Raw genomic sequence first — 16,043 nt, 5'->3', positions numbered from 1 at the left:
AAATAAAGTCAGATACAGAAAGACAAATACCATATGGTATTTGTCTTTCTGTATCTGACTTTATTTTACTTGGCATAGTGCCCTCCAAATCCATCCACGTTGCTGCAAATGGCAAAATTTCATTCTTTTTTATGACTGAGTAGCATTCCCTTGTATATATACATATGTGTGTGTGCATATATATGTGTGTGTGTATGCATATGTATGTACACACACATATCTTTATCCATTCATCTGTTGATGGATACTTAAGTTGCTTCCATATCTTGGCTATTATTAATAACACTGCTGTGAATATTGGGATGCACAACGGAAGTCTTTCTGAATTAGTAATTTTTTTGAATTTTACATTTCTCAACTCCATTTTTGAGAAATACTCCTGTAGCTCTTCAGCATGCTTGTTTATGCTGAAGAACTTTTATAGGTTGGTATCTCAAAATTCAGGCATGCTTTGAAGAACCACAAGGTAAACATAAATAATCAGGAGTCAAAACTTCCTCAGGAGAGTGCCAGTTAGATGTGACAGCACTCAAAGCTTGAGTCACTCAGAGCTAGAGAACAGTTCTATCGTCTTGTGTTCCTGGTCATTGAATATAGGCGATAAATCCTGAGGATTAGCTAGGTTGTCTGCTTGGTATATGGACAGTTGTGTAGATCTTTTTATAATAATTAACAGCACCACTCTGTTATAGTATACTGTGTTCATATAGTGATGATTCTGGATGAGCACTAAATATTTGTTTTCAACCCATTTTTTCATGAAGACGGGGAAATAGGTAATTTTCTTTTAAGATTTTCATCTAAAATAGTTAAAAATTTTAAATTTTATTTAAGTAGCAAATAAAGCTTTAGCTGCCTAGAATGACTAAAGAATATTGATTTAAATAATTTGATTTCTAAATAAACATGCTTCAGTAACTAGATAATGATGTCTCTTCAAATTATGTCTTTCAGAATGATGTCCCAGGAATGCTGGCTTATAGCTTGAAGCTCTGCATGTCTTTAATGCAGAATAAACAGTTTCGGAATAAAGTACTGAGAGTCCTAGTTAAAATCTACATGAATTTAGAGAAACCTGATTTCATCAATGTTTGTCAGGTAATAACATTGTATTATTTTACACTGTATTGCTGGGTAATGCCTCACTACCTCATGTGTGTACCTCATCACATCACTGTAATTTCATACATATATCTTTACAACAGCCCTGTGAAGATAAGTTGTGTATTTATGTTCTGCTTTACTGATTAAAAAACCTGAAGTTCTCAAAACTAAAAAGCTATTTTGTTATAATGTATTCCTTGTGTTCTTTTTTTTATTTTGAAAATAATCCAGGCATTTAAGGAAGTTTTTGGAAATGAGGTTAAAAAAAAATAAATAGAAGAAAAAATGAAGGTAAAAACAGTACCTATGTTATGTCATTCTAAAAGAATTTCACGTATAAAAATTATCATTGGTTTCATTTCCCAAACACAACCAGGACCTTTGAGTATTTTCTTTCTCTCTTTTAATGTATGGATTTCCTTGCCTAATTAAAAAGAAATTAAGACAGTACAGAAAATATATAAAATGAAATCTGTATCTATCCCTTTCCCTGGGCATTTTCCCAGTTAAAAGATTCATAGATGTTTTCCTCCAAAAACATATGGAGCTACGTCATTCTTCTCAATGACTGGATTGTATTTTTATTGAGGAAATGCTCAGTTTGCTTTTCAACAGTTACCACACTGTAAATTTCTATATTCTGCTTAGAGCATAGCATTTTATCACACATTTTTTTATTTGTTCACTATAATGTATTCTCAATATGTGTTTCTATCCTCTATACATATTTAAAATATAGATTAATGCATCCTTTTTGAATGCTTTTTAAAAAAAAATCATTATAGGCTATTACAAGATAGTGAATATAGTTCTCTGAACTCTGTTGCTCATCGGTTTTATGTATACCTTTTGATGCTTTTTAAAGCAAGGGTGAAACACAGAAAAAGTTGGAAGAAAAATATCCACCTTTATGTCACTTGAAGTCTACTAACATTTTAGTATATTTCCTTTCACTTTTCTCTATATAGTTTTTTTTTTGAGTTTTGTTTGCTTCTAAATAGTTTTTAATAGTTTCTTACGTGTTTTTTTAAAAGTTACATGAAAAACGATAGTCCTTTGCCTTCTTTTCTCAGTGTATTTCAGTTTTATTTCCCAGAAGTAATTTTATTTATTTTAGTATTTTATTCCTTGTCCCTGAAAAAATATTTTTTGAATTTTACGTTTTTAAAATTTATTTTTGAACAGATGATATTACGTTCACATGACTCAAAATTCATGAAGGACCAAGGGGTATATAGTTAAAAGTCTTCCTGCCACTTCTCCCTTTGGCTTCCAAGTTCCCTTACCTGGAAGCAAACTATCAATTATATATGTCCTTCAGTTTAATGTTTTTTCCATGTTTTAACTCTTCACAAACTCTTGTACGAACTCTTTCTTGATTATGCAGTAGTCATTCAGTGGGTGTTCTTTGCCTTTTTTATCCAGTCTCGTGTTATTGGTCATTTATTTTGTTTCCATAATTTCCTATTCTTAGTTTATAATAATTTTGATTAATGTGTTCATTTTGAAATTGAGTTATTTGCTATTTAAAACAAATTTTAAATTGAACTATTAAATATCCTAAGTTTATTGGATGGCTTTTGTTAAAACATGTGGCAGATCATAAGAGTAGTAAGAGAAATGCTTCTGAATGTTCATGTTAGTGCCTCTTGTCCTAGCCCAGCACAATGCAGTGCGTTATGAATGAATAAATGAATGGCTCCTACAGTTTATGGTAAAGCAGAAATTAGAAGTAAAAGAGCACTTGATAGTGATTTATGAGTACGTTTTAAAGAAGTCAGGATTCATTCACCAACCAGTTATTAAGTATTGCTAATTGCCAGGCACAGTATTAGGAGCCGTGAGCATAACTTGTATGGACTTTCTTATAGGAGGCAGATTCTACTTTCAGGAAAATTCTGGTGCCAGGATGAAAAGTGGAATGCTATTATTAGACTAGATAGTTAGTTTGCTGCAGTTTGCCTTCACTTTTATTTATGGTTTCCCGTGTTGTTGACTGTAACTCTTTAAGTATCTTACAGAGCAAAATTTTCGATTACTATGTAATTGTTCTCTATCTGTGTTTCAGTGCCTAATTTTCTTAGATGATCCTCAGGCCGTGAGTGATATCTTAGAAAAACTGGTAAAGGAAGACAACCTCCTGATGGCCTATCAGATTTGTTTTGATTTGTATGAAAGTGCTAGCCAGCAGTTTTTGTCATCCGTAATCCAGAATCTTCGAACTGTTGGCACCCCTCTTGCTTCTGTGCCTGGGTCCACCAACACAGGCACTGTTCCAGGATCAGAGAGAGAAAGGTACGCCTATCTGTTTCTGCATAGAACTAATCCAGCTATCTTTATCTTATTTGGGGAGTAGATAGAGTATTTCTAGACAACATAGTCTAAGAATAAATATCATTAGGTTTCATAGATTGTAAACTCTTAAGAAGACTATTGCTGTGTTTTGCACTCTGCTGGGCACATTAAGGAAAATGAAAAAAAAATGGACCCTCCTGGAAACAAGGAAAGTGGTTGTCTGATGGGGCGGGTGTGGGTCCTGCATGCTTTCTTATCAAGTAAATTTAAAAATCTCAGGTAGGGTAGGTTGGGCTAGATTTTAGGTGTTTGGTTAGATATTTTACAGGTAGAAACATCCTTAGCTTTTTTATGCTTTTATTAGAACTGATAAAAATTATTATAATCCAGTAATCTTCATTTATCTAGGTTTTTAAAAAATTTTTCTCAACATCATTTTGTAGATTTTGGTACAGGACTTTTGTACATTTTCCCCTAAAGTTATTCCTAAGTATATTATGTCTTTTGATACTATTGTAAGTGCTATGTTTAAGTTTCAATTCAATTTAAATTGCTTATTGCTAATATGTAGAATTATACTTGATTGTTGTATATTAAAATTGAATCCCACAACCTTACTTAAGTCATTTAGTGGGTCGAGTAAATTTTTTTATAGTAATATTCTTTTATAACCTGTAGTTTATCTGTACTGAAATTAGTTTTCCTAAGTATTTACAAAGGAGGCTTGTTTAGGATAGTTTCTAGAACTTCCTGTTCTGTTGTGTTGTGGAGTTTTAAACAGAATGGTGTCTTATGTTGTGAGATCTCCTGGCTCTGTTTCCTTTCTCACGTTCATTTTGGCCTTCTTTTTCCCTCGTTTCTGCTTTCTTAATTTGAATTCTATGCCCAGCATTTTCTCTTTTGTGTTTTGCTTTGACCTAGAAGAGAGTGTTGGCCGGTCGGTTTTAAGAGTTGTTGGAGCTCTGACTGCTTTACTTCAGACTGGTTTTGTGGCCGGTGGTGGTGGCTCTGTTTTGGGAATCTGGGAGATACTTTGTCCCCTGGTTTCGTTGTATTTATTGTCCTTTTTATTTGCTAACCTAGTTAGTTGCTTTGCGTGTTTTATGAAATTATCTGGTGGAAATTTGGTAACTGAACTGCCTCCATCTTATTTTACAGTCTTTTCTGTTTCTTAACAGCAGTACTTTAAAAGTTATTTAGTGTTTTTTCCTTGCAAAATACTTCTTATGGACATGGTTCAGATCTTCCGTTTGATTAAAAGGAAAGAGAAAAAGTCACCCACACATACCATTCAGAAAAGATTTATCATACTGATAACTGTTGGTTCTCTTCGTTTTAGTGACTCGATGGAAACGGAAGAAAAGACAGGTAGTGTACTTGTAGGAAAGACGCCAGAAGTGGTAAGTGTGCTTTTTGAAGTTGAGGTTTCCATTTAAACATAGATTTCCACACTATATTGTAAATTACTTAAAAGTGTTACATACCTGTTTTTATGGAGGTTTATTATTAAGTTTGATATCAAAGTTATTTTATAAAAATAGACTTTGTATAAAAAGTAAAATTTTAAAAATTAATCTCAGGAAATTCCTTGGTGGTCCAGGGTTAGGCCTTGGCGCTTTCACTGCTGAGGGCCTGAGTTCATTCCCTGCTTGAGTGGGGAACTAAAATCCCACAAGCTGCACAGCACAGGCAAAAAGCAAAAGATTGATCCCAGAAAACACTTGCCTTAGAAGAAATCAAGTCCCCAGATCCGTACCAAAGAATGAACTCTGTTCAGAATAACTCTGAATTATATGTCATAGCGTGAGAAAAAAACTATGGCCTCTAACAAATAAATGGCAACTTGTAGAGACAGAGGACAATTTAGTTGTCTTTATTTTTAATATTCATAGTGTACTTACGAGTGAGGCAAGGATTAGAGCAGTAGTCTGTTGGATGTAATGTGTCCTACATCAGAATTTTTGGTTTCTGGTTATCAGGTATATAAATTTCAACTCTTCTTGTGGTTGGAACAAGTTGTGTTGGTGGCTTGGTATAATTCGTGAGATCATATATATGGGTTGATTAAAAGTGCTTTTTCTGAATTTTGAAGAGAGAGTTTCTCACCTAAACTATGAGTTGACTAAGTATAAAATAGTTCTTCCTGCATATCATCATTACTCTTACAGATTTTAAAAAAATTTTTTGTATTGGAAGCGTGCTTAAGTTTTTTTATGTGTATGACTGAATTTCACTGGTTTAAGGCTATTAAAATTAGCTTACTGGATTTCAGTAATATAATAATTTTCATTCTTGTTTGTTTTGGCAGAGTCCAGAGCCCAAGGACCAGACTTTGAAAATGATTAAAATTCTAAGTGGTGAAATGGCTATTGAGTTACATCTACAGTTTTTAATACGAAACAATAATACAGATCTCATGATTCTAAAAAACACAAAGGTAGAAAATTTATCTGTAATGGAGGCTTTTTTCTTATATTTATTTCTTTGTTGATTATAAGTACTTAATACTTCTTATTGAGTAATTTGTTGCATTTTGTCAAGGAAATACACTTTTGAAAAAACAATGGGAGAGACACTTGATCTTACTGAAGAAGAAAGGGAATTAATACTGATTGAACTGTTTTTTGTGTTAGTCTGTCACTGGGAAGTTTAGTGTTTTTTTTTTTTAATTTGTTTATTTTTTAATTGAAGGATAATTGCTCTACAGAATTTTGTTGTTTTCTGTCAAACCTCAATATGAATCAGCCATAGGTATACATATGGTTTGGTTTTAGTTGCTAAGTTGTGTCCGACTCTTGCGACCCCATGGACTGTAGCCTGCCAGGCTTCTCTGTCCATGGGATTCTCCAGGCAAGAACACTGGAGTGGGTTGCCATTTCCTTCTTCAAGGTATACATATATCCCCTCTCTTTTGAACCTCCCTCCCCATCCCACTCCTCTAGGTTGATATAGAGCCCCGTTTGAGTTTCCTCTGACATACAGCAAATTCCTATTGGCTATCTACTTTACATATGGTAATAGCTAACTTTTATTTGAATGTGTACATGTGGCATTTGGACAGATACCACAATCAGAGCATTAATACAGGTTGTGTGTTTGTTTTTCCCAGTGAACTGCAGACTCCTTGAGAACAGGGGTTCTTAACCTTGGTATTATAACCTTTGCTGAGATATTCATCCTGATAATCGTTCACTTTAATTTTTGAATAGATAATCTATTCATCTGGTTCCAAAAAAATTTTAGTATGAAAAGATACATACTGTGAAAAATCTTCCTGCCTTGCCTGTGTTATTTACCCAAATCCTTTCCCAAAGTCATTTTATATAGTCATATATTATTTCATTAATATGAAGTTGTTTGATTGAGGTGTATGTAATCATGCTTCTCTGGATTTTTAAAATAATTTTTACAAGTGTGCAAGAGAAAAATTTGCATCTATGACAGTTTTCTGATGTTTATCTTTATAGTGCAGTTGAATTAAACAGAATTGCTCTGGTGCTGCCAGAGGTACAGTGCCAGAAGAGGTACACCATTGTTCCTCAAGTTACATCCATTCTTGGAGACCTTGAGCAGGATATCAAAGAGAAATGGCAAACTATTTAGAAACTAACAATTAGAATATCTACTATTAAATTCTTACTTGAAATCTATTGACCTCAAGTTAAGACCACAAATAAAACTTTTGATTTGCTGTTTTTTAATAAGCTAGCTATTTAATCTTTATAAAGAAATTTCCAAGATTCATATTTTAAATGCTGATTCAGTTTACTCATGTTTTCACCACAAAATAGTGCTTCTTATTGTGTGTTTACATGCAAGCTTGCATTTGTATGAATACAAATGATAAATATCTGTGTTTGTTTTTTAGGATGCAGTAAGGAATTCTGTCTGTCATACGGCAACTGTCATAGCAAACTCTTTTATGCACTGCGGCACTACCAGTGACCAGTTTCTTAGGTAAATGTACTCGTAGGCTCCCACTTCAGTTTAAAAGTGTCTCTGACAGAGACTCTGTTGTCACTATTACATGGATGTGAGGAACTTTACCTGCTTGTCAGTCCTAAATTTTAAATTCTACTTTTGCTATTTTATAAATTTTTTTAATTGCATTTATCTACGTGTTTTGAGGTAAAATTAATTTTCTTCATTAGTTGCCTTGAATACAGATTTTTTAATGAAATATATTAACCTCTGAAGTTTGATACAGTTTTGCTTTTGCTCATAGTGTAATTACATATGTGTTTTTAGAAAGTCCTTAGAATATTAAGAGGCCTTAAGAGGTAAAACAGAATCATCAGTAACTTGAAATCCATAAAGTAAAATGATTTTTAACAGTTCAAGGTAAAAATGTTAGAGCTTTGACTTTAGTATTATAAAAAGCTTTATGAAATTCATTTTAATAATATTGCTAAATTTTGTTTTCTTACAGAGATAACTTGGAATGGTTAGCCAGAGCCACTAATTGGGCAAAATTTACAGCTACAGCCAGTTTGGGTGTGATTCATAAGGTAATATATACTGGTCTCTGTGAGCAGGCATCAGAACAGAAACAATTTTTCTCGAGTTAAGGAACAAAAAAATCGGGACTTCCCTGGCAGTCCAGTGCTTGAGACTCGGAGCATCCAATTCAGTGGACAGACCAGGGAATTAAGATCCCACATGCCACGTAGTGCAACAACAACAAAAAAAATAGAGAAACATGTTTACTATAATGCATTGACAAGTACATTTTGTTAAATTAGATCAGTCCTTATACAGGGAAGGATAAAGTAAATAAGAAATGTGTGGGTTTTTTTTTTAATAAGTAGAAATCTTTTTTGTGTGAAGAGTAAGCCCTTTCTTAAAAGATGAATTGAAATAATTATTTGCAGAGTCTAAGATAAATTTGGGGAAATGTTATGAAACAAAGAGGAGGGGAATGGAAGCATTTGTTTCTAACTAAGATGTGATTTAGGATCACTTAAATCTGTGTTCTGTGAGTGATAAAGTTGCTTAGAAGAGAACTCCACTTCCTCCTTCACTCTGGAGAAAAAGCAATAGTCATAGAAAATGTTTCTCTCACTTTCTTTTACTGACACCTCTGTGGTGGCTCACATTTACAGGGTCATGAGAAGGAAGCATTACAGTTAATGGCAACATACCTTCCCAAGGACACCTCTCCAGGGTCAGCCTATCAGGAAGGTGGAGGTCTCTACGCATTAGGTCTCATTCATGCCAATCATGGTGGTGATATAATTGACTATCTGCTTAACCAGCTTAAGAATGCCAGCAATGACGTAAGTATTATAATGCACAACTAAATTCCCATTACTTAAGAATGAGGGAAACATTATATTTGCCAAATTATTTCAGTGAATAGAAGAAATCTTGTAGGATTCCCAAATCTACATTCCCAGATCTAAAGTACTGTTTTCATAGAATATTATCTTTTAAAGGTAATTTCCTCTCCTCCTCTGTAAGCTAAAATTGTGTTTGTAGTCCCTTAAACCTTATGTGTGAAAAGTGAAATAAAGTATCAGATATTTATAAAATGTACATTGTATGCATTGTAAGACACTTTAGAGTCTTGTTATGTTACATAAGTGATTTTCTGTTATTTTATAGGAAACCAAAGCCCCTCCAAAATTGCCTGTACTCTTTTGGGAGTCAGAATTCTTGCTTGTGTAATCTTTTTGGTGATTTTTAAATGTAACTCTTTTAGAAAAACTTATTAAGCATCCCTGTTTTTATTTTGAGGAGCCATGACAGGATTTTAGACTTTTTAAAGTTTTATGTTAGGGTAGTCTCTATTAGAAAGCTATCGGGAGAATAGCTCAGTGAGCCAGAAAACTTTGTCCTACTTTAGCGAAAAGACTGAGATCAGTAGGATGGTCTGTCTCAGCTAATATGCCCCTATCCACAAATCTTACATAATTTATAGATATCACTGCCTTAAATTTCTGGTGATCTCAGGTAAAAATTTTCTTACCAGATAAAGCTTTTTGATTACCATCAACAAAAACCTCTGCTGACCAACTTAAACAAGGAGTTTATTGGAACTAGCTTATATAATTAAAGGAAAAGCTGGTGAACTAGTTCTCACAAAGGTTAAAGCAGGGTGATTCTGGGAATCTTGGTAATAGGAACTAATGGAATGGTCTCGTCGGGGCTCTGCTGTCAGGATGAATAAACTTGAAATGTTTTTGGTCCTTGGGTCCTTCCGCTTAAGAAAGATTAAAATTCCAGAGGAGCATCTGATTGGCCTGTCTAGAGTCACAGGCCCACACTTTGCCCAGGGGAATATGAGAGTTTATTTTCAATGACAGTCTCACCAAGATTTGAACCAGTAGGGAGGAATATTCCCCAAGCAGGACTGGGGTACTGTCACTAATAAAAGGATACTGTACATTCAAAAGTAACAGATCATCACACAAATATTCTCCAAATAAAGACAAACTTTCACTTTCTTCATAACCATGTTCCATTAGGTTCCTTCTCCTCTGTGCTTCCTCCCTCAGTTCATAAGCATATTCACCTATCCTAAAAAGACTCTTTTCTTGCAGTTGCTTCTCTCTCTTAGTTGTTGTCATCTGTCTCCTCCCTTCTTGTGTAAACTTATTAAAAGAGAGCTGTACTGTCTCCACTTTGTTTTCATTTCCTTAACTCCCCATTAGTTTATATCAGCAGGCAGCATTCTTTCGAAACAAATTGTGAGGTTACCACTGACCCTCTGTATCCTTTGATAATATCCACTAGGCCAAATGCTCTCCATGCCAACAGCACAATATATTTTGAAAGTAAAATGAAAGGTTGGATTTTAAGTACTGTGTACCAGATAAATGGAGCCCATGCTTTTTCTCTAGATCGTTAGACATGGTGGCAGTCTAGGCCTTGGTTTGGCTGCCATGGGGACCGCACGCCAGGATGTGTATGATTTGCTAAAAACAAACCTCTATCAGGATGATGCTGTGACAGGTAAGTGATTCTTTCCAAAGATGACATACTGTAGGATTAAGTAATGTAACTGTAACATTTGTTTTCTGCTTGTATTTTGTGGTCTCTTAAAAATCTAATAGATTTCTCTACTTGTAAAGGGTGTTAATTTTTGCCACATTTATTAAATTCATTGTATAAAAATATGTTTTATGATATATAGGCTTCTAAAAATAGTATATCTTGTGTGTATGTCTGATTACTGACTTTTGCAAATAGAAATTTATTAGAGTGATCTCCTTGTATCTTGGGACTATCTATACTGCTTGGTGATAATGAAAAAAAAATATTGCCATAGTATCTCATTTGAAATCACTGCAGGATTTCATGGTATATCCTATCACAATCTAAAAGGAAAATAGCTATAAATATATGGATGGACTTCCATATAAACTATCCTCCTTTATATCTGATGGCTTGGAAAAAATGCTACAGAAGCTGGTGGTTATTTTGGTAGCTGTTAATAGTTAGCACTTCCAGTAGAATATGTTTTATTTACATACTTAACTCTTATTATTTAATGTTTTGCTTCCTACTCACTAGGCGAAGCAGCTGGCCTGGCCCTAGGTTTGGTTATGTTGGGCTCTAAAAATGCCCAGGCTATTGAGGACATGGTTGGCTATGCACAGGAAACTCAACATGAGAAGATTCTCCGTGGTCTTGCAGTTGGCATTGCGTTAGTGATGTACGGGAGGATGGAAGAGGCTGATGCTCTCATTGAATCTCTCTGCCGTGATAAGGTGAGATCACATATTATTCATCCTTTTCTCCCTCCTTTTCCTCACCCTTCAGTTATTATATCTAACATTTACAGAAACACTTAACCTTGACTAGAAATTATCTCTATTCCCATCAGAACTCCTAGGTACATTTATTGATGAAACTTCTCGAAAGATATATAAAGCCTAATAAAATTTAGGCAAGAAAAACACTGATTAGAAGAGGTGAGCAGGGCCAATTTGAGATTAAGACTTCAGTGGTTTTCAAATAAGCAGATTTAGAAAAGATCTTTAGAAATTGTAAGTTGATTTATTTTAGAAATAATGTTTTGGGCATGATTTCATAAACATTTAATAGGATACAAAGTTTACTTCATTGTTTTTTCATCACAAAACAGTGCCCATCTCTGGACTTTTTTATTTGGATGAGTTTTTTTTTCCTTTGCCTTTTGTCTTGTTTTTGAAAAACTGAAAAGTGAAAGTCACACAATCGTGTCTGACTCTTCGCGATCCCATGGACTATAGCCTGCCCAGCTCCTCTATCCATGGAATTCTCCAGGCAAGAGTACTAGAGTGGGTTGCCATTTCCTTCTCCAGGGGATCTTCCTGACCTGGGGATCGAACCCAGGTCTCCTGCACTGCAGGCAGATTCTTTACCAACTGAGTCACGAGGGAAGCCCCTGTCTTGTCTACCTACCATATACAATATAGTAAAAATGGTTTTACTGTTGTAAAAACAAAAAACAAGGTGTGTGTGTGTGTGTGTCTTGTTTTTACAACAGTGAAACGATTTTTACTGTATTGCATATAGTAAGTAGACAGTGGTAAACAGTACTGTCCTCTGTAATCTGATAAAAAAAAATCCACTGCTACAGTTTATTGATAAAACTACTAATTATTTTGCTCAGCTGTCAAACTCCATATCTCTTCCACTCATAGCTCAGTGCCCAAGAATTAAGTGATAAGGTAAAAAGCAAATTAGAATAACAAGCTTCTTTGTTGTTTGACAAATGAAAGACATAGGGCAGTTGGCTTGAGTTTATACATACTAAAAAGTGTGAGGCAGCATAGGTATGTTGTACAGAATACTGGGAATTAAAAGTAGTTAATTATTCCTGTGTTAGAGCCTTTAATTTTCCCATTCATTTAGAAAACTACCAACCACAAAATGGTTCTCTTTTAGTTCATTTTCTGCCTAAAACCAGCTCCCCTTATGGATGCAACTAAGCCTGTAAGAAGTTACTATTTGAAATAAGTTGATGATGTTGAATTATTTCTTAGGATCCAATTCTTCGACGATCTGGAATGTATACTGTAGCCATGGCTTATTGTGGCTCAGGTAACAACAAAGCTATTCGACGCCTGCTACATGTTGCTGTAAGTATTCTAATCCTTTGTTGTATAGAGATGAAAGGGAAAGTTTGCAGATGGACCCTCAATGTGTTGATGACTGTAACACCCACACCACATAATCACCACCAGTGGTCTCAGATTCATATTCTCTTCCATTGAATACAGTCAGCCATAACTGAGCACCAGGGTCACTTAGCTTTTCCAGATAATGGTGTGTCTTATTTGAATAGAAGTCCTTAAAGTCATTCAGGGCAACTTCTGGAACTCTGTTCCGAGGGAAACCCTCGTTAGTAAGAGACAAGACCATGTGAATGTGTGCAGCCACCCCAGGGTAGGGAAATCTGATGAACAATAGAGACAACTTCTTTTTACCTGTGAAGTTAGCTTCCAGGTAACCCTGAGGGACATGCTCTGTGACAGGAGACACACTGCACAGGAGAGCCAATGTCCATGTTTTCCAGTAGGCTTTTTCCACTCATAGTCACCCAATTCAGGTGTAGTTTTCCAATAATGTTGTCTGATGACACAGTGGACATTCCCTATGTCTTCACCCAGGACGTTTCTACCATCTTGGTGCTGGGAGAAGGTAGACCCAAGGTCACCTTCCCATGCAAGAAAGGGTTTAATACTGTTAATATTTTTTTCTTCCTAGAGATGTTCACATCACACAGTATTTATTAGCAATTTATTATTTATCAGTGCAACATGTGGTATGTTCTAGATGTTTGTCTTTTGCTTAAGTTTAGGGCATATTTTTTTTAAAACAACAATGAAGAAACGATTAGATTTTTGGTGTGGGCCACAAATGCTATAGTACAGCTGAAATAATCTTTAAAACTATCCCTGAATCTTAAACTTCACCAAGCTGTAAAGGATTTTAAGTCTTGAAATGAAGAAATTCTCAGATGAATCTTTCTAAATTTGGGTAAGACATTCTAATAGAGGAATATAGTAGTCTGCCTGCCTTATACATGGATATATGTTCTTAAACAACCAATGGATGCCTGAAACCATGGATAGTACTGAAACATACTATGTTTTTTCATATACAGATATATATCCATACTTGTAATAAAGTTTAGTTTATAAATTAGGCATAGTAAGAGAATACTTGAATTGCCAGTATCACTACTTCTGTGCTTTGGGGCCAGTATTAAGTAAACTAATATAACCTTTATTAAGTAAACCATTATTAAGTAAATTAAATAATGTAAGAACTAAATAAACTTAGCCATTATTAAGTAAACAATAATAAACTTTTAAGTAACCATTATTAAGTAAACTAGAGGTTATTTGTGATCCTATGAACTGCAGCCCACTAGACCCCTCTGTCCCTAGGAATTCTCCAAGCAAGAATACTGGAGTGGATTGCTATGCCCTCCTCCAGGGGATTTTCCCAACCCAGGGATCGAACCCAGGTGGATTCTTTACCAGCTGAGCCACCTGGGAAGCCCAAGAATACTAGAGTGGGTAGCCTATCCTTTCTCCATGGGATCTTCCCAACCCAGGAATCGAACCAGGGTCTCTTGCATTGCAGGCAGATTCTTTACCAGCTGAGCTACCAGGAAACCCTGTTTGAATATAAGCACTGTAAAACCCTGTGGATCTGATAAATGAGTGGGTAACTAAGTGACTGGTGTGTGAATAACAAATACAGCTTGGATACACTGACCAAAGGGTTATATCCCAGTTGGGACAGAGTGGGACAGCATGAGAATTCATCTCGATACTGAGAATGCATGCAGTTTAAAACTTGTGAGTTGTTTATTTCTGGAAATTTCCATTCGATAAATAAATTCAGACCACAGTTGATTGTGGGTAACTGAAACTGCTGAAAGTGAAACTGTGAATAGGAAGATAGCTAGGGTAATATACAAATGAGATCTAATTTACATTTAAATGATGTGGGCCACTCATATCAGTTTATTCTAGTAATAGAATGCATGCAATACAATGATTGTAGTAATAGAATGCATGTAGTATATAATCATCCTTTGAAATTTTTCCTAGGTAAGCGATGTTAATGATGACGTCAGGAGGGCAGCAGTAGAATCACTTGGGTTCATTCTCTTCAGGTAATTTCTAAGTTTTGATTCTGTTTATATTCCATTTCTATTTGTAATTGGTAGTTACACAGTAACTGACTCTCTGAGAAATCTATCTAGGTTCAGAATGTGGACCATTTAATAATAAAGTTAGTGTTGTTCCTCTGAAAAAGAAGCCAGTATGTTTTGAGAGATTGGGATGCTATTTGAGAAGTAGCAGTCCTCTTCTCATTTGGTAATTCAAATGGGATGCTGTCTTTCACACAGGCTTGTAGAGTTCTTGAAGCTCTTTAATGAGACTGAAAAGTAATAGGCTTCGTTAAAATGCAGAAGAGTGAACAATTTGCAGATGTGGAGATGCCCGTGGCATTATAGTATGGTTGTGATCCAGGGGACACACTCTGAAACCAACCTGCCAGAATTGAATCTTGGCTCTGCCACTTACTGAGTCACTCAAAGTCTGAGTGACTTAGAGCTTGTTACTTAGCCTCTTTGAATTTCAGACTCCTCATCTGTAAAATTCTGTAAAAGAGGTAGAGTAATAGTATCTAAGACTGTTTTTTGACAACTAAGTGAGTTAATATATCTAAAGCCCTTAGAATGGTATCTGGCACTAGTAAGTGCTAGTCAAGTGGGTGTGGGTAGTAGCAATTGTAATAGTGGCAGTAGGTGCAATAACACCTCTTAAAATAGTTCTGCTGTCTGATCTCACATAGTTTCTTTTCACTAAGGTACTTTAAAGTGCAACACAGGAAGATTAAAAGTACTTCTTTCAGCTCTTTTTTTGGCTGGATATTGGATATTCTTTTTTTGGATATTGTGATGAAATTGCACCATAATGTAGGGATGGGAATCTGAAAGAACAAGTAAGATGAGTTTCGTGTTCTTTTAATCTCTGGTACAGATTTTCTACCCCAAATTCCTGGAATAAACCTTTGTTGTAAAGATTGTAATGTAATTCAACAAATAATATTTATACATATATATTTTTTCCAACAAATATTCATTCAGCATCCATTGAACTGGTTAGAGGACCTTCTCTAAGATGCAAGATAGAAAGTTAGCCATTTAGTGTAGACACTAAATACTTTTTTCCTATTTTGGATAAAAATGTTGGCTAAAACAGCAAAGCTCAGATCCATATAAGCATGCTAATAGGTTTCTCCTTTCACCAGTCAGTTTGTTGAAGGAGGTTGTTTAACAAAATACTAATCTCCTTCAGTGTATTATCCTCTAACCCTCATTTGTCCAGCTTGTTCACAAAAACACTGGAGAGATTTCACTAAATCCTGTGGTATTTATACAGATCTGGTTTTCTTGCCTGGGAAATTCCATGCACAGAGGAGCCTGGAGGGCTACAGTACATGGGGTCGCAAAAGAGTTGGATACAACTTAGTGACAAAACAACTAGTCTGGTACCTCTAAAACAGAGTATGTGGTTAATTGGTTATTACTGATTTTAGTAGATTCATAGAAGTATCAGGTGTTCATTGATTTCTTTTCTAAGATCTGATAAAACCTATTTGTATTAAGCTATTCCACGTTTTTTCAGAAG

The 16,043-nt window shown here is 35.0% G+C and overlaps 1 protein-coding gene across 1 annotated transcript in view; it reads left to right on the top strand.

The window, feature by feature from the left end:
- PSMD1 (proteasome (prosome, macropain) 26S subunit, non-ATPase, 1) overlaps positions 1-16,043 on the top strand; it is an 80,643-nt gene that overhangs the window by 9,904 nt on the left and 54,696 nt on the right. Inside the window, exons 7-17 of the mRNA XM_010837099.1 lie at positions 955-1,098; positions 3,173-3,399; positions 4,739-4,799; positions 5,708-5,836; positions 7,268-7,356; positions 7,829-7,907; positions 8,502-8,675; positions 10,242-10,353; positions 10,915-11,111; positions 12,372-12,467; positions 14,454-14,518. Coding sequence (XP_010835401.1) covers positions 955-1,098; positions 3,173-3,399; positions 4,739-4,799; positions 5,708-5,836; positions 7,268-7,356; positions 7,829-7,907; positions 8,502-8,675; positions 10,242-10,353; positions 10,915-11,111; positions 12,372-12,467; positions 14,454-14,518 — 1,373 coding nt within the window. The remainder of the gene's footprint in view (positions 1-954; positions 1,099-3,172; positions 3,400-4,738; positions 4,800-5,707; positions 5,837-7,267; positions 7,357-7,828; positions 7,908-8,501; positions 8,676-10,241; positions 10,354-10,914; positions 11,112-12,371; positions 12,468-14,453; positions 14,519-16,043) is intronic.

Source organism: Bison bison, unplaced genomic scaffold (assembly GCF_000754665.1).
Source record: "Bison bison bison isolate TAMUID 2011002044 unplaced genomic scaffold, Bison_UMD1.0 scf7180017864068, whole genome shotgun sequence".
NCBI lineage: Eukaryota > Metazoa > Chordata > Mammalia > Artiodactyla > Bovidae > Bison > Bison bison.
This window is presented reverse-complemented; position numbering and strand designations above follow the sequence as displayed.